Source organism: Oncorhynchus keta, chromosome 3 (assembly GCF_023373465.1).
Source record: "Oncorhynchus keta strain PuntledgeMale-10-30-2019 chromosome 3, Oket_V2, whole genome shotgun sequence".
NCBI classification, from domain to species: domain Eukaryota; kingdom Metazoa; phylum Chordata; class Actinopteri; order Salmoniformes; family Salmonidae; genus Oncorhynchus; species Oncorhynchus keta.
Window position 1 is genome coordinate 11,085,826 of NC_068423.1, and position 24,349 is coordinate 11,110,174.

Here is a 24,349-nt window from a genome sequence, read left to right on the forward strand (position 1 = left end):
GCGGGGGATTCTGTAGGCAGCATCATGCTGTGGGGATGTTTTTCAGCGGCTGGGAGACTAGAGACTCAGGATTCACCTTCCAACAGGACAATGACCCTAAGCACACAGCCAAAATAATGCAGGAATTGCTTCGGGAAAAGTCTCTGAATGTTCTTGAGTGGTCCAGCCAGAGCCCGGACATGAACCCGATCATACATCTCTGGAGACACCTGGAAATAGCTGTGCAGCGACGCTCCCCATCCAACCTGACAGAGCTTGAGAGGATCTGCAGAAAAGAATGGGAGAAACTCCCCAAATACAGGTCTGCCCAGCTTGTAGCGTCATACCCAAGAAGAATTGAGGCTGTAATCGCTGCCAACGGTGTTTCAACAAAATACTGAGTAAAAGGTCTGAATACTTATGTAAATGTGATATTTAAGTTTCAGATTTGTTAAAAATTTGCAAACATTTCTAAAAATCTGTTTTTGTGGTATTGTGTGTAGATTAATGAGGGGAAAAAAAACAATTTAATCCATTTTAAAATAAGGCTGTAACGTAACAAAATGTGGAAAAAGTGAAGGGGTCTGAATACTTTCAGAATGCACTTTATATATGTGTGACAGTTCCACCCTATCATTCTGTTGTTTCTGACTGGGCTCTTCTGGGATGCTCTCAGCAGCTATCCTCATTACAATAAATACAGTGGGGCAAAAAAGTATTTAGTCAGCCACCAATTGTGCAAGTTCTCCCAAGATGAGAGAGGCCTGCAATTTTCATCATAGGTACACTTCAACTATGACAGACAAAATGAGAAAAAAAAATCCAGAAAATCACATTGTAGGATTTTTAATGAATTTATTTGCAAATGATGGTGGAAAATAAGCATTTGGTCAATAACAAACGTTTATCTCAATATATACCCTTTGTTGGCAATGACAGAGGTCAAACGTTTTCTGTAAGTCTTCACAAGGTTTTCACACACTGTTGCTGGTATTTTGGCCCATTCCTCCATGCAGATCTCCTCTAGAGCAGTGATGTTTTGGGGCTGTTGCTGGGCAACACGGACTTTCAACTCCCTCCAAAGATTTTCTATGGGGTTGAGATCTGGAGACTGGCTAGGCCACTCCAGGACCTTGAAATGCTTCTTATGAAGCCACTCCTTTGTTGCCCGGGCAGTGTGTTTGGGATCATTGTCATGCTGAAAGACCCAGCCACGTTTCATCTTCAATGCCCTTGCTGATGGAAGGAGGTTTTCACTCAAAATCTCACGATACATGGCCCCATTCATTCTTTCCTTTGCACGGATCAGTCATCCTGGTCCCTTTGCAGAAAAATAGCCCCAAAGCATGATGTTTCCACCCCCATGCTTCACAGTAGGTATGGTGTTCTTTGGATGCAACTCAGCATTCTTTGTCCTCCAAACACGACGAGTTGAGCTTTTACCAAAAAGTTATATTTTGGTTTCATCTGACCATATGACATTCTCCCAATCTTCTTCTGGATCATCCAAATGCTCTCTAGTAAACTAACTTCAGACGGACCTGGACATGTACTGGCTTGCAAATAAATTCATAAAAAATCCTACAATGCGATTTTCCTGATTTTCTTTTCTCATTTTGTCTTTCATCGTTGAAGTGTACCTATGATGAAAATTACAGGCCTCTCTCATCTTTTTAAGTGGGAGAACTTGCAAAATTGTTGGCTGACTAAATACTTTTTTGCCCCAACGTATATCATTGTTCCAACATTAACTACTGAGAGATTTATCAATGTACAGAGATGTGTGTTGTAGTGTTGGGGGAAAAACATTAATACAGTTACATATTGGGATATTATTTTGGTGATATATCATAATATTATTGTTGACAATATCGCAATAATATTTTTTCGCTAGTTGGCTGTACCTGCACCAAAACTCCACTATTTTTTCTTCAAAGCTTATTCTCCATCTTCTTTTTAAGTAGTGAGACAATTTGTTTTCAGCACCTTTATTTCCATGACTGATCAAAACAAATGTTCTCATGGGCTCACTCTTGTCCCCCTGCAGCAGACATATGGTGAGCAATATGTTTTGAACATTGATTCGCAATAAAATAGCAGTATCGAATTGCAATACATGTCATATCGGCACCAAAGTATCGTGATAATATCGTAACGTGAGGTCCCTGGGAATTCTCATCCCAAGTGTGTTGTTTGTGACCTTTTGACCTATTCATGCCTCTTTTTGTCTCCCTCTCTAACATCCTGTGCTTCTCTCTCCTTCTCTTTCTCTCTCTCTCTCTCTCCTTCTCTTTCAGCCTCCACTCAACTTCATTTCCTCATTCTCTCCATCTAATTTTGAACAGTTCTATTTCCTGTGCGAGGTACTTTAAGTTGTTTGTTGGGGTGGGTAGTGGGTAGTCTAGGATGCCCCGTGGGTGACGGTGCTTTAAGACCAAGACACCAAATGCCCTCTTTTGTGTTCACGCCCTCCTCAAACTCATTAAAACTCTATTAGATAATTAGCAATTACTGTTATATTGAGGGCAGATCAGCTGACATGTAGAACAGTTGGGAATGTTCTGGGAATTGGAGTACTGAGAAGAGTCATAACGGGGGAGGGGTTAACAAAGGGTACTCATTCTCACCTGAAATGCCGCTGCAGTATGGAGCAAGGGGGTTGGCCAACTCTCACCCACAATCACACCTATCTATGCAGTACAGAGAAAGCGTCTATCGCTTCAAATCATTGCTAACTTCATTGAGAAGTGAGAACACTGTCAATTACTTTGGATTATTAAGTGAGCCGTGTTTAGCACTTGCATGTAGCCTAACCTGAGTCAAGTCTCTGTTCTTCATAGATTCATAACCCATGTGAGAGAGATGGTTGTTCTGAATGTAGTATGGTTCCCCTCAGGATTGATCTCTGGCCTGGGCTTGGCTGTTACACTGTCTGTATCCAATGATAGTAATGTGAGAAGAATATAATAACAGCTTGACATAATTGTACTTAGCAGTACCATGAAACATACACCTACTGTCTGTTTGATGTCAGGGATTCCAATGCGGAACACCATCATGGTCAGGTGAGTGTCCTCTATGGGCGCCACTGTGGTCATACTCCGCTCCATGTGAGCGCGTCTCTTCTGGGTCTGAGTGGACGGGGCCGGGTGATACTGCTGCTGATTGGCTGGGATGAGATGGTGTTGCTGCTTTTGGGGAGCCTGATTGGATGTATAGGGGATGCCTCTAGTTCTTGGATTGGCTGGCCTCAGTGTCCGGTCTCCTCTCTGTCTTCCAACCACAATGGCCGAGGGTTTACCTCCCTCCCATTTACCTTCGCGTGATTGTCTGCCTCCCTTTATCTCCATCTCCTCGAGCCCTTCTATCCCTCCATTCTCCTTCTCTCTACTCTCCCCCTTTCTGTTCTCTCGTCCCTGCTCCTCTTCCTCTTCCTCATCCTCCCCATACTTGTCGTCCTCCCCGGGATAATAGTGTTTGCTATTCCCCAGCATCCTTCGCTGTGCAGGGTCACTGCAGAGAGGGCCAGGTGACATTGCTGTCGTGGCAACGTGACATGGCTGTCCCGTGCGACATTGTCTTCACCCCCAAAAACATGCTGTGGAGGAGAGAGGGACGTAAAGGGTTAAACAAATGGCTAATTAACACATTGACTGACAACACTCAAATCAACACACTTCTCGAACTGCGAGAAAATAAATGAACTTGTAAAATGTAAAGCATTTGGTATTAACAGTAGCGTAGGCATATGCGATAGAAGCAATAACTCATTGGTGACAGTGGCTTTCTCGCATAGCCTAGGTGAATGAGTGCTGGTCCACATTTTACATTTTGCTGTCGGGAATACATGGGGGAATAGAGCTGATGAAAGACGGCCTATATATAAACTCTATGAATATGTGCAGGTTCATTGCAGGAGAGAGAGGACAGGCAGGTTAGTATTGAGCATGGTCAAAAGCTTTGTGCTTCGTTTTTTTCATGGTCATAGTCCCATTGTTTTCTCTAGTGAAACTAACAGCAAGTTGCCCAGTTGAATAATACTGTCCTACCACGAGCATTTGGCTGGGAAATCCCTCCATATGCTTCTTGCTGGTTTCACTATGCGGCGTAGTCTGGCTACAGGGCCTGCCATCATGCAGAGTTGGATCTTGTCCAAAAAAAAACGTCTTAACGATGGTGGATGAAGTTGGGATTCCTCACTGCCCTATTGGCTGTTTTGAGGTCGGAATTGAAAAGGAAAGCGGTGAGCCCCACATACTGTAGATGTGAATCTGTAGACTCAAATGAACAGACGGAGCTCAATAAAACATCCCATGATGCCACAGGGACAGCTTTCATTTTAGACTAGTAGCAGGCAAACTAACACAGAAGGGCCGCTTCTGGAAAGCTCATGATGCTTTGAGAATTACAGACGTGAAAAAAAGCACAGACACATCACTCACATAGGTTTACATGGCAAACATGATAGATAGGTTCTAGTGTTTTCAACCAGTGTTTGTGTTCGTACCACTCAATGACAGTATGCTGGAGGTATGTTTGATGCATGCAGATCAATAGGGTCTGTCCATGTCTCAGTACCCAGAAGGCAAACAGGAAGCATACCCATTGAATAGCTGCTGTGTAAAGAGGATGGGGAACCGAGGATTGAGCACGGTGGGAAAGTGATCCCCAAGGAGCCAGTGAGTGACGGGGATGGCCACTTCACCCTGAGCAACTGTCTGTCAAAGGAAGTGAGGCGGGCAGGACAGAGAGATGAGCTGGTCGGCTGGAGAATGGTGAAGAAGGAAACGTGTCTCTACCCACTTCAGTAAACACACATACTATACATTATAGAGGGGACTCAATGAAAATCGCTTAGAAACAATGCATCAACACATGTAAAAGGAACTGCAGGGAACCACCGATGAAATGGACAAAGCTACCATTCATCCTACACTCTAGTTGTTGTTGGCGGCATTAGAGTCGACATTCCCGAATCACGCCTCACATTGATGGTGATGGCGTCTATAATTCCCATGTTGCTAAACCGCAGCATGTTAAATGCTTAGAATATTTTAGGAGGTTGCCACCGTCATGAAATGAACAAGGAGGGACGGAGATAGGCTGATTTATGTACATTGTCTCATTAATTATTGAAGAACTTGGGAGTCTGCACTGGAGGAGAGAAGAGAAAGACAGACAGAAGGCAGACAGGCCAATAGAGTGCCAAAGATCTAACTCATTGGGGAGGGAAAGAGAGAGAGAGAGAGATGTATACTGCATAAAGCAGAGTAATCAGATTGAGGGAGAAATAGAGAGTGAGAACAATTGGGCGGTTGGAAGGGTGATGAGAGAAAGTTGAAGAGAGCGCTGAGAGGAAAAAGTAGGATACAAGCGAAAGTGACTGTGTGAGGAGCGATGAGAGGAAGAACTCATTGGCAAACAAGGAGTGGAAGAGATGGTACTGGAAATAGGCCTAGATCACAAGTTTGAGCAACATTTACAATCACAATAGGTACTGAAGCCTCATGAACCTCCCAATAAAAGGATAAAATTCTTATGATTTCAAAAACTGAATACATCACACTTGTTGGCTTGCTCTGCATGACCAATTGAACATGGAGGGCCCCCAAATGAATTAAAAGCAGTGAGAGCTCAGCACCATCTGACGACTGTGTTTTTGAAAGGCTGCTGAAGTTGGCGAGAGAGGCTGCCAAGGGGAAAATTGAATGATCCGAAAATCAGGGCCTAAAGCTCACAGGTTGGAACTCTGATTAGCACCATAAACCCTGGTGGAAACCCGGAGAAAGGGTTTGGGGCACAAACAGTGCCTTTAACAGGAATATGGGGAACAGAACACATGGGTTCACTGAGGTGTGTAGCCAAGGGGAGGGAGAAGGAGTTGAACATAAGAGGAGGATCAGAGGAGGATTAATCATGATAACGAGGAATAAGATGAATTGCCCTCCTTCAGGGCCCAGGAAGCAAAGATGGCTGGATGGATTTGGGGAAAGGTTCCATCATATATTTTCCTTCCATTTTTCTTTTCATCTTCACGTTGGAACATAGTATCTAGAGCTCATCACTTGTGCATCTTGCAACAAAGTCACAATGACTTTGGGCTGGCATCGATGTCTAACCACCCTCAGTAGCTGTGTAAACAATCATAGACTCAACAAGACACGATACTGTATACAGTGCATTCGGAAAGATTTCAGACCCCTTCACTTTTTCCAAATTTTGTTACGTTACAGCCTTATTCTAAAATGGATGAAATATTTTTTTCCCTCATCAATCTGCACACCATAGCCCAGACTGACAAAGCAAAAACTGTTTTTTAGAATTTTTGCAAATTTATTATGAAATAACACATTTACATAAATGTTGACACCCTTCACTCAGTACTTTGTTGAAGCACCTTTGACAGCGATTACAGCCTCAAATCATCTTGGAAAAAACTCTACAAGCTTGGCACACCTGTATTTGGGGAGTTGATCCCATTCTTCTCTGTGAATCATCTCAAGGTCTGTCAGGATGGATGGGGAGCATCGCTGCACAGCTATTTCCAGGTGTCTCCAGAAATATTAGATCAGGTTCAAGTCCGGACTCTGGCTGGACCACTCAAGGACATTCAGAGACTTGTCCCGAAGCCATTCCTGCGTTGTTTTGGCTGTGTGCTTAGGGTCATTGTCCTGTTGGAGGGTGAACCTTCGCCCCAGTCCGAGGTCCTGAGCTCTCTGGAGCAGGTTTTCATCAAGGATCTCTCTGTACTTTGCTCCGTTAATCTTTTATTTGATACTGACTAGTCTCCCAGTACCTACCACTGAAAAACATCTCCACAGCATGATGCTGCCACAAACTATGCTTCACCATAGAGATGGTGCCAGGTTTCCTCCAGATGTGACGCTTGGCATTCAGGCCAAGAGTTCAATCTTGGTTTCATCAGACCAGAGAATCTTGTTTCTCATGGTCTTAGAGTCCTTTAGGTGCCTTTTGGCAAACTCCAAGTGGGTTGTCATGTGCCTTTTACTGAGGAGTGGCTGATTGGTGGATTTCTGCAGAGATGGTTGTCCTTCTGGACGGTTCTCCCATTGCCACAGAGGAACACTGGAGCTCTGTCAGTGTGACCATCGGGTTCTTGGTCACCTCCCTGACCAAGGCCCTTCTCACCAGATTGCTCAGTTTGGTTGGGCAACCAGCTCCAGGAAGTCTTGGTGGTTTAAAACTTCTTCCATTTAAGAATGATAAGAACACAGCGGCCCCTGGGGACGTTAAATGCTGCAGATATTTTTTGGTACCCTTCCCCAGATCTGTGCCTAGGACACAATCCTGTCTTAGAGCTCTATGTAGAATTTCTTCAACCTCTTGGCTTGGTTTTTACTCTGACGTGCACTGTCAAATGTGGGACCATATATAGACAGGTGTGTGCCTTTCCAATTCATGTCCAACCAATTGAATTTACCACAGGTGGATTACAATCAAGTTGTAGAAACATCTCAAGGGTGATCAATGGAAACAACAAGCACCTGAACTCAATTTCGAGTCTCATAGCAAAGGGTTTGAATACTTATGTAAATAAGGTAAATAATTGTTGCTGTTTTTTTTACACCATTTTAAGTTATATCCAATTGGTAGTTACGGTCATGTCCCATCGCTGCAACTCCTGTAATGACTCGGGAGAAGCAAAGGTCGAGAGCCCTGCATCCTCCGAAACACAACCCAGCCAAGCCACACTGCCTCTTGACACAATGCCCTCTTAACCAAGGAAGCCAGTCGCACCAATGTGGCGGAGGAAGCACAGTACACCTGGCGACTGTGTCAGTGTGTATGAGCCCGCCCCGACACAGGAGTCGCTAGAGTGTGATGGGACAAGGAAATCCCGGCCGGCCAAACCCTCCCCTAACCCAGACAACGCTGGGCCAATTGTGCATCACCTCGTGGGTCTCCCGGTTGCGGCCGGCTGCGACACAGCCCGGTATCGAACCAGGATCTGTAGTAACGCAGTGAAGAGGCGACTCCGGGATGCTGGCCTTATAGGCAGCGTTCCTCTGTACAGTGTTCTTTTGCCCATCTTAATCTTTTATTTTTATTGGCCAGTCTGAGATATGCCTTTTTCTTTGAAACTCTACCTAGAAGGCCAGCATCCCGCCTCTTCACTGTTAACGTTGAGACTGGTGTTTGCAGGTATTATTTAATAAAGCTGCCAGTTGAGGACTTGTGAGGCGTCTGTTTCTCAAACTAGACACTCTAATGTACTTGTCCTCTTTCTCAGTTGTGCACTTGGGCCTCCCACTCATCTTTCTATTCTGGTTAGAGCCAGTTTGCGCTGTTCTGTGAAGGGAGTAGTACACAGCGCTGTACGAGAGCTTCAGTTTTTTGGCAATTTCTCGCGTGGAATAACCTTAATTTCTCAGAACAAGAATAGACTGACGAGTTTCAGAAGAAAGGTCTTTTGTTTCTGGCCATTTTGAGCCTGTAATCGAACCCACAAATGCTGAAGCTCCAGATACTCAACTAGTCTAAAGAAGGTCAGTTTTATTGCTTCTTCAATCAGAACAACAGTTTTCAGCTGTGCTAACATAATTGAAAAATGTTTTTTGAATGATCAATTAGCCTTTTAAAATTATAAACTTGGAATAGCTAATACAACGTGCCATTGGAACACAGAAGTGATGGTTGCTGATAATGGGCCTCAGTTGGCCTATGTAAATATTCCATTAAAAATCAGCCGTTTCCAGCTACAATAGTCATTTACAACATTAACAATGTCTACACTGTATTTCTGATCAATTTGATGTTATTTTAATGGACAGATTTTTTTTTCTTCTTACAAAAACAAGGACAGTTCTAAGTGACCCCAATCTTTTGAACGGTAGTGTATCTAAATATACTGTTGAAATCAGAAGTTTACGTACAACTTAGCCAAATACATTTAAACTAATTTTCCCAATTCCTGACATTTAATCCTAGTAAATATTCACTGTCTTAGGTCAGTTAGGATCACCACTTAATTTTAAGAAGGTGAAATGTCAGAATAATAGTAGAGAGAATGATTTATTTCAGCTTATATTTCTTTCATAACATTCCCAGTTGGTCAGAAGTTTACATACACTCAATTAGTGTCTGGTAGCATTGCCTTTAAATTTCATAACTTGGGTCAAACGTTTTGGGTAGCCTTCCACAAGCTTCCCACAATAAGTTGGGTGAATTTTGGCCCATTCCTCCTGACAGAGCTGGTGTAACTGAGTCAGGTTTGTAGGCCCCCTTGCTTGCACACCTTTTCAGTTCTGCCCACAAATTTTCTATAGGATTGAGGTCAGGGCTTTGTGATGGCCACTCCAATACCTTGACTTTGTTGTCCTTAAACCATTTTTCCATAACTTTGGAAGTATGCTTAGGGTCATTGTCCATTTGGAAGACCCATTTCTGACCAAGCTTTAACTTCCTGACTGATGTCTTGAGATGTTGCTTCAATATATCCACATAATTCCCCCCCCTTATGATGCCATCTATTTTGTGAAGTGCACCAGTCCCTCGTGCAGCAAAGCACCCCCAAAACATGATGCTGCCTCCCCCCCTGATTCACTGTTGGGATGGTGTTCTTCGGCTTGCAAGCCTCCCCCTTTTTCCTCCAAACATAACTATGGTCATTATGGCCAAACAGTTCTATTTTTGTTTCATCAGACCACAGGACATTTCTCCAAAAAGTACGATCTTTGTCACCATGTGCAGTTGCAAACCATAGTCTGGCTTTTTTCATGGCGGTTTTGGAGCAGTGGATTCTAACTTGCTGAGCGGCCTTTCAGGTTATGTCGATATAGGACTCGTTTTACTGTGGCTATCGATACTTTTGTACCCGTTTTCTCCAGCATCTTCACAAGGTCCTTTGCTGTTGTTCTGGGATTGATTTGCACTTTTCGCACCAAAGTACGTTCATCTCTAGGAGACAGAACGCGTCTCATTTCTGAGCAGTCGGACGGCTGTGTGTTCCCATGGTGTTTATACTTGCTTACTATTGTTTGTACAGATGAAAGTGGTGCCTTCAGGTGTTTGGAAATTGCTCCCATCCACAGGTACACCTCCAATTGACTCAAATGATGTCAATACGGCTATCAGAAGCTTCTAAAGCCATGACATAATTTTCTGGAATTTTCCAAGCTGTTTAAATGCACAGTCATCTTAGTGTATGTAAACTTCTGACCAACTGGAATTGTGATACAGTGAATTATAAGTGAAATAATCTGTCTGTAAACAATTGTTGGAAAAATTACTTGTGCCATGCACAAAGTAGATGTCGTAACCGACTTGCCAAAACTGTAGTTTGTTAACAAGAAATTTGTGGAGTGGTTGAAAAATTAGTTTTAATGACTCCAACATATGTGTATGTAAACTTCCGACTTCAACTGTATGTTGGCAAAATACATCCCTGACCGAACGGAGGGGTGGGTGTCTGTGTCTGTGTGTCAACATGCAGCGGGCAGCCAAGTCTGCTGTCACTCAGTCAGAATGTGCATTAGTTTAATCTACCCTTGCCCCATTTAGTAGATATTATGCACATTGATAGCAAACATCCTCCCCATGTGATTTATCATAGTAGTCGGCAGCAGCAATCGAAATGACCAGACCGAAAAAACATGCGAGGAAAAGTGATTGGGTGAAATGATGAAGCAAGTAGATGGAGAAATACAGCTTCACTCTATCCAATCAGAGCAGCAGGATCAACGTACAGCCCGCCCTTCTCTTTACAGACAGGCAAACTAGCCCATTGAGTTATTTAGACCACATATGACTGACTTGAAGACAGTACAGAATGGTTTAGAAACTCTGTGACTGACTGACATGAGAAATATGCTAGCTGCCACCTGAAAATATATCTTTTTTCACAGATAATTACAGAACATACTAGGATCATAATCGTATCCAGAAAATTGCCCATATCCGTTACGATACTTGTTTTGTCTGACTATTCGCCACACCCCTATATGAAAATGAACTGTGTTTGCGTGTGATCAGTGGTGGATTCATTCCGGCGATTCTGTTGAAAAACTTTCTTAAACGGAAGCAAATGGAACCAAGCGAAAATGAACATAACTGAATTTGTCCAATAGGAACTCTCGTTTGCAACTGTTGTACTAATGATTACACCCTAGATCAGCTAGATGCAAGCAGGATTGCGCAAGGCTGAATTGAATGTGTCGATGTCTGTCGCCTTGATTACTCAAATTTCTCTCGACCCGTGTACCCACATTGTAAACGTTCATTCATAGGTTAGGTTGTAGCAACCTCACGATAGGTATAGGAAAAATGTGAGTATCATGTAGTTGCCTAAACCTATCGATGTTACATTGAGCTGGGGGAATTGAATATGAATGACAGTTATCCAATATGCTGTAAGAGAAAAAAATACGTGTCATCCCTCATCTTAAACAGCACCAAACACTATTGCGCAAAATGCTGTATCATATGAAGCAAAATGCATCATACACGCTGTATTTCTGTATTTTGAAAGTTCTATGTATTGAAAACTTGATAGGTGACATGCAAAATATTTTGGGACTATATCAATGATGGACTAATTAAACAAATACCAAAAGATCGTTTTGGGGTGGAATTTTCCTTTAAAAGGCACAGCATTCCACTCTCTTTCGCACTCGCTCTCTCCTCTCCCTCGCTCTCTATCTCTATGTAGGACAGAGCGTGAGTATAGATATATTTTCAGTGAATTGGTCCCCAGAAACTAGAATAGGAGAGTATCCAAGGAACAGATTGTCCCACTTTTACGTCCTGTTGAAAGTGGAGCGGCCAAGTTCTGTCCTCCATATCCCTCTCTTTCACTGGGTCTTCATCCTTCTACCTCTTTCCCAGTGCTAGTCCCCTCTGTTTAGACGTGGGACAGTTAGGGATGTGCTGTAGCCTAGGTCTATTACAAATATATAGAGACTGGCGGAATAAACAATTTTAATGAGACAGGGGGCGTTGATACGTTGTGTGGGAGGTACTGTACCTATGAGTGGGTCATTGGCCATCGAAGTGGGGAGTGGTCAGAGTTATCAGAGCTCTGACGTCGATAGTTACTCCCATGAGAGAAGATGAGGAAGAGCTACAGTCTCTAGTGAAAGTCGACACACCTCTTGCATAGTCCTCACATTTGGCTGCGTCATATTTATTTTTTTACTTCAAAACTGAATACATTGGATCTTTTTCCTACCGATCTACACAAACTACTCAACATTGTCAAAGTTAAAGAAAATTATAGATCATTTTTCAAATGAATAACTAACTTTAAAAAAACATATGTCTTCACAGCCCAGAGTTAATATTTGGTGGAAGCACATTTGGCAGCCATTACAGCTGTCAATAATTTTGAATAATATTCTACCAACTTTGCAAAACTCTTAGGGCAATATTTATCCATTGTTTTTGTCAAAAATTGCTCAAGCTCAGTAAATTTGGTTGGGAGTTCATTGATGGGCAGCCATATTCTAACTGTCTCAGATTTCAAGCAAATTTAAGTCAGGATTGTGGCTGGAACACTCAGGAAAACTCAACACCTCTTGGAAAAGCCATCTGACATTAAATTGTGTAATTGTCCCAGTGATAAATTAAAACTCTATCCCAGGGTTTTCAGAAGACTGAGGTGGGTTTTCCTCTAACATTTTACCAGGTCTTTGCTCCTTTCATATTTATTTTGATCCTGACAAACTCCCCAGTCCCTGCAGGTGACAAGCATACCCATAACATGATGTGCCACTGCAATAGTTGTTTTACATTTAATTTTAAAACAGCTAAATGTAAAGATTGTGCAAGGGGTGTGTAGACTTTTACTAGGCACTGTAAGCTTCAGTGGATCATTTCCAGGCCACAAACACTCCTTGAGGCCATGTTGTATGCTAGCTACGTTTCTAACTACTGTTTTATAACAAACTGAGGCAGCACTTGATGCAAAAATTCAATGTGAGACAGTCCAATTTGTAAGTCGCTCTGGATAAGAGCGTCTGCTAAATGACTTAAATGTAAATGTAAATGTGAACTATCTAAAATGTATACATTTTCAGATTTTGCAGGTAAATACAATTAAATGTCTGTCAAAAATAAATGTATGGTGCCTTAAAAATGTACTTTAAATCAGATAAGAACAAATAATAGTATAATTCAGCATCCTCAACAATGATTCTCTTACCCTAATTTCATGGGGAAATTAAATTCAAACAGCTATTCAAACAGACATTATATCTAATAATTAATTAAGTGCTTGATTACACTATTTGGTAAACAATTCCCAACTCTTTGATCTACACTTAAGCCTCCCCATCCAACAACTTCCCTTCACAAAGGGTCATCCTTTTTCTGGAAACATCTAGCCATCCCCCAAGGTTACAGATGGGCTGACAATGTTTCAAACAGACAGCTTGGAATCACACTAATAGACAGCTATCACACTCATCTGTGCTGAGTCTAGCTAGAAAGCAGCTGAGGTGACAGACCACTCAATCCGGGCTAGGCTGGCGGTGGTCTGGTACATATCAAAAGTGGGCTCTCTTTCCCCACCAGCCTGGGTGTAAATGGGTCAGGTGGAATGTGTGTTGAGGGCCTTGCCTGCCTGGGATAGGCTATACTTGGTGGGGAGGGTGGGGAGCCTACTGTGCAGAGCACATTTTAGCTCTAATGTCCCCAATGCTATTTTTGAAAGCACCCTTTCTACCGGAATGTAATTCTTTGGTTTTCAAGCTGATAAATGTATTGCATTTACAATTAACTTTTGAATAAGACGCATGGTACAAATCTTGCTAAAGTGTTGGTCCCATGTTTCATAAGCTGAAATAAAAGATCCCAGACATTTTCCATATGTACAAAAAGCTTATTTCTCAGTTTACATCCCTGTAAATGAACATTTCTCCTTTGCCAAGATAATCCATCAGAGACCCTGGGTTCGCGCCCAGGCTCTGTCGTAACCGGCCGCGACTGGGAGGTCCGTGGGGCGACGCACAATTGGCTTAGCGTCGTCCGGGTTAGGGAGGGCTTGGCCGGTAGGGATATCCTTGTCTCATCGCGCACCAGCGACTCCTGTGGTGGGCCGGGCGCAGTGCACGCTAACCAAGGATGCCAGGTTCACGGTGTTTCCTCCGACACATTGGTGCGGCTGGCTTCCGGGTTGGATGTGTGCTGTGTTAAGAAGCAGTGCGGCTTGGTTGGGTTGTGTATCGGAGTACGCATTACTTTCAACCTTAGTCTCTCCCGAGCCAGTACGGGAGTTGTAGCGATGATACAAGATAGTAGCTACTAAAACAAAACACAATGCCACAGATATCTCAAGTTTTGAGGGAGCGTGCAACTGCAGGAATGTCCACCAGAGCTGTTACCAGATAATTGAATGCTAATTTCACAACCATAAGCCGCCTCCAAAGTCCTTTTAGAGAACTTGGCAGTACGTCCACCCAGCTTCACAACCACAGACCATATGTAACCACGCCAGCCCAGGACCTCCACATCCGGCTTCTTCACCTGCGGGATCGTCTGAGACCAGCCACCAGCTGTTGAAACTGAGGAGTATTTCTGTCTGTAATAAGCCCTTTTGTGGGGAAGAACTCATTCTGATTGGCTGGGACTGGCTCCCCAGTGGGTAGGCCTGGCTCCCAATTAGTTGGGCCTATGCCCTCCCAGGCCCATTCATGATTGCGTTTATATTTTTGTTCAGTATAGTAACATTGTGCAGACTGCAGACTCTGTATGAGTTAGACTTCTGCAGATCTTATTACCAACACAATCCCGTCATCAAATGTTTCCTCAAGAATTTAGATTAATGACTCAATCTCTGGGGCTTTCCAAATGGAAAGCCCCAGAGATTATGGGTGGGGGGAGGGCAGTATATGGGGGATTCAAGGCAATAACAAATATGCTGTTAAATTAATATAGTACCAATTCATTGTTTTAACACCTATTTCCAATGTGAGGTGGCTGTCCCAAACCCTGACTCCTAAACTTCATGTTTGAAAATAAAGCAATTCATTATTTTAGTAATTTTTTAACAGTATTATTTTAATAGAACATCTTGAGTTGTTCATTTATAACATTGACATGTACTGATCTAAATAGTAGGTCTGTTCATTTTAAAACATCTTTTAAAAAAAGGTGTTCCCACCTTCTGATGTCACTACCGAATCACACACATTAAAAGACTATAGAATATCTGCCTTAAGCCGTATCCCTACAAATATCACCAGGTGATGGGAAAGCACCCCTCCCCAGCATGGCCAAATGGAGTAGTCTGTCTGCAAACATTTTGGAGAAAATGAGTGAGCAAGTCAGTAAATTATGTATTTTTAAAAAGTGTCACAATATAACATCTAATATACGGTTTTGGGACTAAAATATGTTTGCTTGGACGTACACTATCATTCAAAAGTTTGGGGTCACTTAGAAATGTCCTTGTTTTTGAAAGAAAAGCCATTTTTTTGTCCATTGAAATAACGTCAAATTGATCAAAAATACAGTGTAGACATTGTTAATGTTGTAAATCCCGGCTTCTGGTATGTGCGGTCATTGTGGGGACGACGTTGTCAATACACTTACAGTGCCTTCAGAAAGTATTCATACCCCTTGACTTATTCCACATTTTGTTGTGTTACAACCTGAATTCAAAATGGATAATAAAATAATATAACAATATCTACCCTACAATACTCCATAATGAGCCCATAATGACAAAGTGAAAACATCTTTGGAAATGTATTGAACATTTTAAACAGAAATATCTAATTTCCTTAAGTATTCACACCCCAATACATGTCAGAATCATCTTTGACATTTACAGCTGTGAGAGTTTCTGTGTAAATCCCTCTGCACTTCACAAAATAGATGGCTTCATGAAGAAGGAAAATTATGTGGATATATTGAAGCAACATCAAGACATCAGTCAGGAAGTTAAAGCTCATCGCAAATGGGTCATCCAAATGGACAATGACCCCAAGCATACTCTGTGCGACAGGATTGTGTCGCACAGAGTAGCAAAACATTTCTGCAGCATTGAAAGTCCCCAAGAACACAGTTGCCACCACCATTCTTAAATGGAAGAAGTCTGGAACCACCTATACTTGTTCTAGAGCTGGCCATCCGGCCAAATTGAGCAATCGGGGGAGAAGGGCAATGGTCACTCTAACAGAGCTCCAGAGTTCCTCTGATGGGGACAAACTTCCAGAAAGACAACCTTTTCTGCAGCACTCCACCAATTAGGCCTTTACGGTAGAGTGGCCAGACAGAAGCCACACCTCAGTAAAAGGCACATGACAGCCCACTTGGAGTTTGCCAAAAGCACCTAAAGGACTCTCAGACCAAGAGAAACAAGATTCTCTGGTCTGATGAAACCAAGATTGAAGTCTTCGGCCTGAAGAACAAGCGTCACGTCTGGAGGAAACCAGGCACCGCACATCACCTTGCCAATACCATGCCTGCGCTGAAGGATGGTGGTGGCAGCATCATGCTGTGGGGATGTTTTTCAGTCGCAGGGACTGGGAGACTAGTTAGGATCAAGGGAAAGATGAACAGAGCAAAGTACAGAGAGATCCTTGATGAAAACCTGCTCCATAGCGCTCAGGACCTCAGACTTGGGCAAAGGCTCACGTTCCAACAGGACAACGATCCTAAGCACACAGCCAAAACAACACAGGAGTGGCTTCAGGACAACTGTCTGAATGTCCTTGAGTGGCCCAGCTAGAGCCCGGACTTGAACCCAATCAAACATCTCTGTAGAGACTAAAAATAGCTGTGCAGCAACACTCCCCATCCAACCTGACAGAGCTTGAGAGGATCTGCAGAGAAGAATGGGAGAAACTCCCCAAATACAGGTGTGCCAAGCTTGTAGCGTCATACCCAAAAATACTCAAGTCTGTAATCGCTGCCAAAGGTCCTTCAACAAAGTATTGAGTATAGGGTCTGAATACTTATGTACATGTGATATTTCAGTTTTTTATTTTTAATACATTTGCAAAAAATCAAAAAACTTGTTTTAGCTTTGTCATTATGGGGTATTGTGTGTAGATTAATGAGGAGACAAATCTATTTAATCAATTTATAATAAGGCTGTAACGGAACAAAATGTGGAATAAGTGAAGGGGTTTGAATACTTTCCCGAATGCACTGTCTGTCCACTGTCTGTCCACAAGGTCTGTCCACCTGACATAATGTATGTCGTAAGAAGTGTGCTGAAAGTTTTGGCAAAATAGGTCATACATTTGGAGAAAAAAAGTAGTTACCTCCAATTTACACAACTTCTGTGGAATGACCCTTAAACAGTAGCGTAATATGTACACGAGGCAGCACACTTTCTCCTCAGCTCCCTCCTCTCATGGCTGGCACGGTTTGACCGAGTGCATTAAAATGCCATGAAAAGAGCGACTGAACATGAAAGGGATCTCTGCTGCAGGTATCTTACTGTTTCACAACCACAAGCAGAAAGACAGAAAAACATAGGGCCAGTGGGAATATATATCAGGTTGAGAGAAAGGAAAGAGAAGAACCTGTCTCTGGGTCATTTCAAAGGCCCAATAATTTCACTGTAATCTGAGTGACACTCACTTAATATGTATGCCTGTTAGTACAAATGGTTCTGGTTGCAATTGTGAGGAACAGAAGCATACAAGATCCTAATAAACGTTGTCAGTTATGGCTGACAACTGGGGACTATGATGTCGGGTCTTGTTAAGGTTTGTTCTGTAACTCATTACTGTAGTGCAATTAGTTTTGGAGACTGTACTTCCTGACTATTAGGCACTTATTTGAGGGATGGAGTATCGGCCACTGATGATTGCTCTTCATCTGGCTCTGTGTTGGACTCGTTCTTAGAGACTGTTATTACAGTGGAATCATTAGCTAGGAATTGTGGTTTTTCAGCAGAAGGGGAATGAAATTACTAGAGTATAATTATGTCATGAAGCCTACATTATGGTTTTGTTATTGGAATATAAGAGCAACTGACAATGTACATTTAGATGTTTTAATTTTTAAAACTTTTACAGTGCTCTATTATGATGGCTATGTCGCAGTTTACCAGCTCCAGCTTTGCTGGCCTGTCCACTAGCCTACATATTTACTCTAGGGACTGTCCTATGTAATATGAAAGGATTGCAGAGTCAGATGGAAGGAACAGCTATTTTGTTGTGTTGCACCACCATCTTATTGAGTGTTGCTCTGGCAGGCTGTTACGCCAGTTACAGTAAACAACAGTCGAACGCTCGTTAAAAGGATACATCTGAGGATTGCTGTCTCAAGGCCTTTAATTGATGGCACTTAAGCAACAGAGCATATAGGACTTTTGACTTCAGTAATCCTACGTTTTTCCACTCTATTAATATGTTGATCAAGTTATGTGTGTGTGTGTGTGTGTGTGTGTGTGTGTGTGTGTGTGTGTGTGTGTGTGTGTGTGTGTGTGTGTGTGTGTGTGTGTGTGTGTGTGTGTGTGTGTGTGTGTGTGTGTGTGTGTGTGTGTGTGTGTGTGTGTGTGTGCATGTTTGTCCCATCTGCTGCAGTCCAGTTGTGATTTCCCCATGGGAGTGAATGAAGCAATATCGTAATGTAAATTCTGCATCTTACTGTGCAGTAGCTCGGAATTCACCCTCTTTATTCCTTGTAAGGAGTCTCGCTGCCACAAAAACATAGTCAACATGTCTCCCTCTTGTCTTCCCCACTCTCCATAATAAACCCTTGAGAGATACTGCAGCAAACACCAGAGTTAAATCTCCTACACAGTGACCTGTCCATTGCTCTCCTTTATTCAGAAATGGTATTAGGGGTACAAAGGGACATTTCCCAGTTCTGTCAAGTGGAAAAGTGCCCAATAAGACTAAGAGCATTGTGGTCTACATTCACACTTTCTTTCATTGTTGTGCTCTCCATGAACCCCATTTTCTTTCGGTTCATTTGAACTCATTACGGTTTGTTAGTAATTTCACCGTCTTTGTGGAATTAAACTGCACTTCTGTGTATTTTCTCCTCTCTGTAAATGAATTCCCAGTTTCCCATAGAAAATATAAGTGTCTGCAGCAAGGCTGGTATAATGTACACTACGTCCAGAGAGAGGCAGGCATAGACAATTACTTTCTGTATCTATAAAATCAACGTCTCCTTTAGTTGAATCTCATGTGCATGTCTTACACCATTGACGCATAGCACATTCCCATCTTATAACAACCTCTGCCACACACAACTTGGCTAGCTAATATGACTGGTTTTTATGCCAGGCCATGACCCCAGAGATACAACTAAAGTGGTGTGTGGCTGTCTTCAAGTAAACTGTTACTTAGTGCTCTCGGCAAAGCCTGAACCCATGAATAGAGAGATCAGGTAATGATATCTATTTTGTTGACAAGCAGCAGAAAAGGAAGTGTGTCAAATTGGGTGTTGATGAGTTCTGCGATGATTCTCCTCACTTTTCCATTTCCTCATTCTACCCCTCTGAACTCCCACAGCAAGATGCAACACATTTTATAACTCTAATAGTTTATGCACCCCTTGGATCAATATTTCCTTTCCAAAATTGTAGTACATAGGATGTAGGGTTGCAAAGGGAGGGTATATTACTGGAAAATGTCTAAGTTTACCAGTAAACTACCAGAATCTGGGTAACTTTAAATTCTTGGGGGGAATTTGATCAGATGACATTTAGTGGCATTCTTGGGTACCGCCGATTATCACAGGTGTCTAATTATCTCTCATCTCTGGCCCTCTGTGTGGCATTATCACATGTAAAATATATTAAATAATTGAATTAAATCATTTAAAAATAATATATAGAATGACGAAGCTGTAAAACATTATCCTAAATATAAACCATCAACTTAGCGAATACCATTGGTGTTTAATATGAAATGAAATATCGTTTTTCATTAGACTATGTCCATATGTCTTTGTTGTAAATGTTTTGGCGCCAAACTTGTTGCAGTTGTGAAGAAAAAGTCAATATTTGGAAGAGTTTTTCATTAATTAGGCTATTTTCGCTTGAACCTCATGGTTTATCCACTAGAAATTAATGGACAGTATTGTCACAGATGTAAAAAAAAATATATGTAATATAAATACATTTGTAAAAAATTATTCAAGCATAAATGACCTAAATTACCATCGATGAACAAAATTAAAGAGGATTGCGGTAAATTACCGGTAGCTTTGCAACCTTACTCGTTCTTCGGTTCTAGTTTGTACATACTCAACCATTTCCCAACCCTGGTCCAAGTGGGGCACTACTGTACGTATTAAGGAATTATTCACACTAAGAAAACTCAATTTAAATGGATCAGATGTAGACACTGTAAACTTCTACTATTTAATATTTCAGTTGTTAAACTGTTTTACCTACTAACTGTCCACAAGCGTTTGGCTACGTACTGTACAGTAATTATATGGAAATCAGGTATACATGGTATACAAGGCACAAGTAAGTCCTGACAAATCTGTAGAGTGATATTCAGTGATGGAGTTATATTAATGTACTCTTAAACTGCTACTTCAGGATTTTGGCAATGAAGCCCTTTATTTACTTCCTCGGAGTCCAATGAACTCATGAATACCATTTTTATGTCTCTGCGTGCTGTTTGAAGGAAGTTTCTAACAAGCGTTAGCACAATTGCTAACTAGTGTTCGCGCAAGGTCTGGAAGGCTATAGTAACTGCTAGCATGCTAGTAGATACATAGACTTCCAGTCATAGCACTAATGCTAGTTAGCATTGGCTTGTAAAACTTTCTCTATCTTCCTTCATACTGAATGCAGATACAGTACATGCAAATTATACTCATGAGTTCATCTGACTCTGGGGAAGAAGATAAAGGGCCAAAATCCCGAAGTATCCCTTTAAGTGATATGCCCGATTACACGAGTGTTGGCTTTGAAGAACCCCCGGTGATCATGTAATCCCTGTACTGTCCAACTTTGTATTCATTCCCATTGACTTATTCTACATTGTGTTACAGCCTGAATTCAATATGGATAATAAAATAATATTACAATAATGACAAAGTGAAAAACATATTTAGAAATCTATTGAACATTTTAAACAAAAATATCTAATTTCCATAAGTATTCACACCCCAATACATGTTATAATCATCTCTGGCATTTACAGCTGTGAGAGTTTCTGGGTAAATCTCTTAGAACCTTGCCTCACCAGGATTGTACAATATTTGACGTTTGTATTCATACCCATTGACTTATTCTACATTTTGTTGTATTACAGCCTGAATTCAAAGTGGATTAAATATAGGTTTTCACTCACCCATCTCACCCATGACAAAGTGAAAAGATGTTTTTGTACATTTTTGCAATTTTTTAAAAATAAAATACAATAATATCTCATTTACATAAGTATTCACACCCCCTGAGTCAATACATGTTAGAATAACCTTTGGCAGTGATTATAGCTGTGAGTCTTTCTGGGTAAGTCTCTAAGAGCTTTCCACACCTGGATAGTACAATATTGACATAATTATTAAAACAATTCTTCTAGCTCTGTCAAGTTGGTTGTTGATCATAGCTAGATTGCCATATATTTTCAAGCTGATGTTGCCCTTTCCTGCAGTCAATGGCCAAAAGAGCACTCTTTGGCCTCATGGGTGGAACTTTATTGATATTTTTAATAATTTCATCATTAATAAAGTTTTTTTTTTAAACTGGTGTTTCCATGTCAAACATTTTTGTTATATTTCAGTCTTCTGTATATAAAGTGTAACATTGGATGCAAACTCAAAATGTAATACATTTCAACTCTATATCTATTTTAAAGTTGACTTGTTTAAGACTACCAAGAATCACTCTGTGTGAACATAATTTAGCCCACTGCAGTAAAATGTTACAAAACTGTAACTAGGCCACTCAGAAACATTCAATGTAATCTTGGTAAGAAAATCCAGTGTATATTTGGCATTGTGTTTTAGATTATTGTCCTGCTGAAATGTTAATTTGTTTCCCAGTGTCTTTAGGAAAGCAGACTGAACCAGGTTTTCCTCTAGGATTTTGCCTCTGCTTAGCTCTCTTCAGTTTATTTTTATCCACAAAACTGACAAGCATACCCATAACATGATGCAGCCACCACCATGCTTGAAAATATAAAGTGTTGTACTCAGTGATGTGTTGTATCTGCCCCAAACATGTTTTTTTTATTCAGGACACATTTTTCACAGTTTTACTTTGTTGTCTTATTGCAAATAGGATGTATGTTTTAGAATATTTGTATTCTGTACAGGCTTCCTTCTTTTCACTTTGTCATTTAGGTTAGTATTGTGGAGTAACTACAATGATGTTGATCCATCCTCTGTTTTCTCCTATTACAGCCATTCAACTCGGTAACTGTTTTAAAATCACCATTGGCATCATGGTGAAAACCCTGAGAAACCCTGAGAAACCCTGTTTCCTTCTTCTCCGGCAACTCAGTTAGGAAGGACGCCTGTATCTTTGTAGTGACTGGGCGGATTGATACACCATCCAAAGTGTGACTAATACTACTTCACCATGCTCAAAGAGATATTCATTATCTGCTTTTAAAATGTTAACCCAGTTACCAATAGGTACCCTTCTTTGTGAAGCATTGGAAAACCTCATTGGTGTTGGTGGTTGAATATGTGCTTCAAATTCACTGCTCGGCTATGTGTGGGGTACAGACATGAGGTAGTCATTCAAAAAACCACTATTAGTCCATTCAACTAATGTGACTTGTTAAGAAAATGTTTACTCCTGAACTTATTTAGTCTTGCCATAACAAAGGGGTTGAATACTTATTGACTCAAGACATTTCAGCTTTTTATTTTTTATTAATTTGTAATAAGTCCTCTTTGACATTATGGGGTATTGTGTGTAGGCAAGGGACACAGAATCTCATTCAATGGGTGTGAATACTTTCTGTATAATGCATAAAACGTTATACATTATATTAGACCTCTTCACCACCATCACTCTGTAGTACACCCCCCCTGCTTTTTCAACAGACTCCAGCGCTGTGCTCACTTCACTCTCTAAAGAACACAGCGCCTTTCCAGCTCACACCCCACTCTGTTCAAATCATGCATCGCTGAGACTATGCCACAAACCTCTTGCGTATATCCAAGCTTCCTTCTAGGCGTCTTACCTTACCTTGCACAGTGGATCCCTGTCATCAAACCATCGCCCCTATCCTATTACTCGCTGTGCCTTCGCCTTCCTGACACTTCTCCTGTCACCTATCTCGGTCGGTCCCCAATCACCAAAACCTGCTCTACATTCCCGTGGCTCTTATGATTAATGATAGTACTCATGTTACTCTATCAATTATTCTTTAAGACAATACATCAGCATATAACTAAAAAGAAACCTGAAGCATAAATACCTTTTACTGGACTGTGTTCTGTTTCTTTGTGTCCGCAGTGACCTCCTTTATACACCCACAAAGAGAGCAAGGAGGACCAGTGGAGATGAGTAAAGATCCAGAAGGACAAATAAGGAAAGGTAAAAATATAGCAAATGTTTTTCCCTCCATTCAAAATGACATTTTCAGCTCTTCCCACTATATAAATGAGTATCAATGGGACCCAGAGCAACTGCACTGAGCAGCAGCCTCTACTTCGAGGGGGATCTGACAACCTCTCTCTCACACACATACACACACAATTTCACCTGCCCTACCCCCTCTATAGCACTGTCTCCATCTCTCCCTCGCACACACACTCCTATACTCTCCCTCTCCAATGTGGCTCATTCAAACAGTCCTGCTCTCTCTTTCTCTCTTTCTCTCTCTCTCTCTCTACAGCTGGTAGGTGGATCTCACTCATTCACTTTCCCCCCTCTCCCTTTACCTCAATTTTCCACTCACTCACTCACTCTAGCTGCTCTTGTTACTCTCTATTCTGACTTTCTATCCCTCTCTCTCCCTCTCCTCCTACCCCTCTCGCTCTCTCTCACAAACACACACTTTCTTATTTCCTCTTGTCCCCCAATATTCTACCTCCCTCTCCTTCTCCTTGTCCTTTGCAATTCTCTCTCCCTGCATCCAACCTTCTCTCACATACATTCTCTCTTCTCTCATGATAGTATGCCCCCCTCCGGTATACATCTACCACTGAACCTGCCGTCTCCAGCCTCTGTAGTACTGTTTCAGTACATATACGGTAAGGGCCCTCATAAGGGCTCTCTGCTTCACTGTTCTCTGAGCCTGAGATGGTGTGTCTGTTCTATTTAACACAATACACTCCAGTCCTACATTCACTCTCTATCTAGTTTTACTGTGTCCTATGTTCTGATTCTGATAAACAAGCTTTCCTCTTGCCTTCTGAGTTAACCCTTTGCATGCCAATGGGAAGGAGAAGAAGTGGGTCATGGGCAGGCAGAGGAGAGAGCAGGGATTGTGTGGATATCTGTGGTGTGTGTGTGTGTGTGTGT

The 24,349-nt window shown here is 41.7% G+C and overlaps 1 protein-coding gene across 1 annotated transcript in view; it reads right to left on the reverse strand.

Moving 5' to 3' along the window:
- Window positions 1–23,818, reverse strand: part of LOC118363320 (SH3 and multiple ankyrin repeat domains protein 2-like) — a 60,163-nt gene extending 36,345 nt beyond the window's left edge. Inside the window, 2 exon segments of the mRNA XM_052485819.1 lie at window positions 2,997–3,577; window positions 23,301–23,818. Coding sequence (XP_052341779.1) covers window positions 2,997–3,473 — 477 coding nt within the window. The 5' untranslated portion in view covers window positions 3,474–3,577; window positions 23,301–23,818.
- Between the last annotated feature and the right edge of the window lie 531 nt (window positions 23,819–24,349).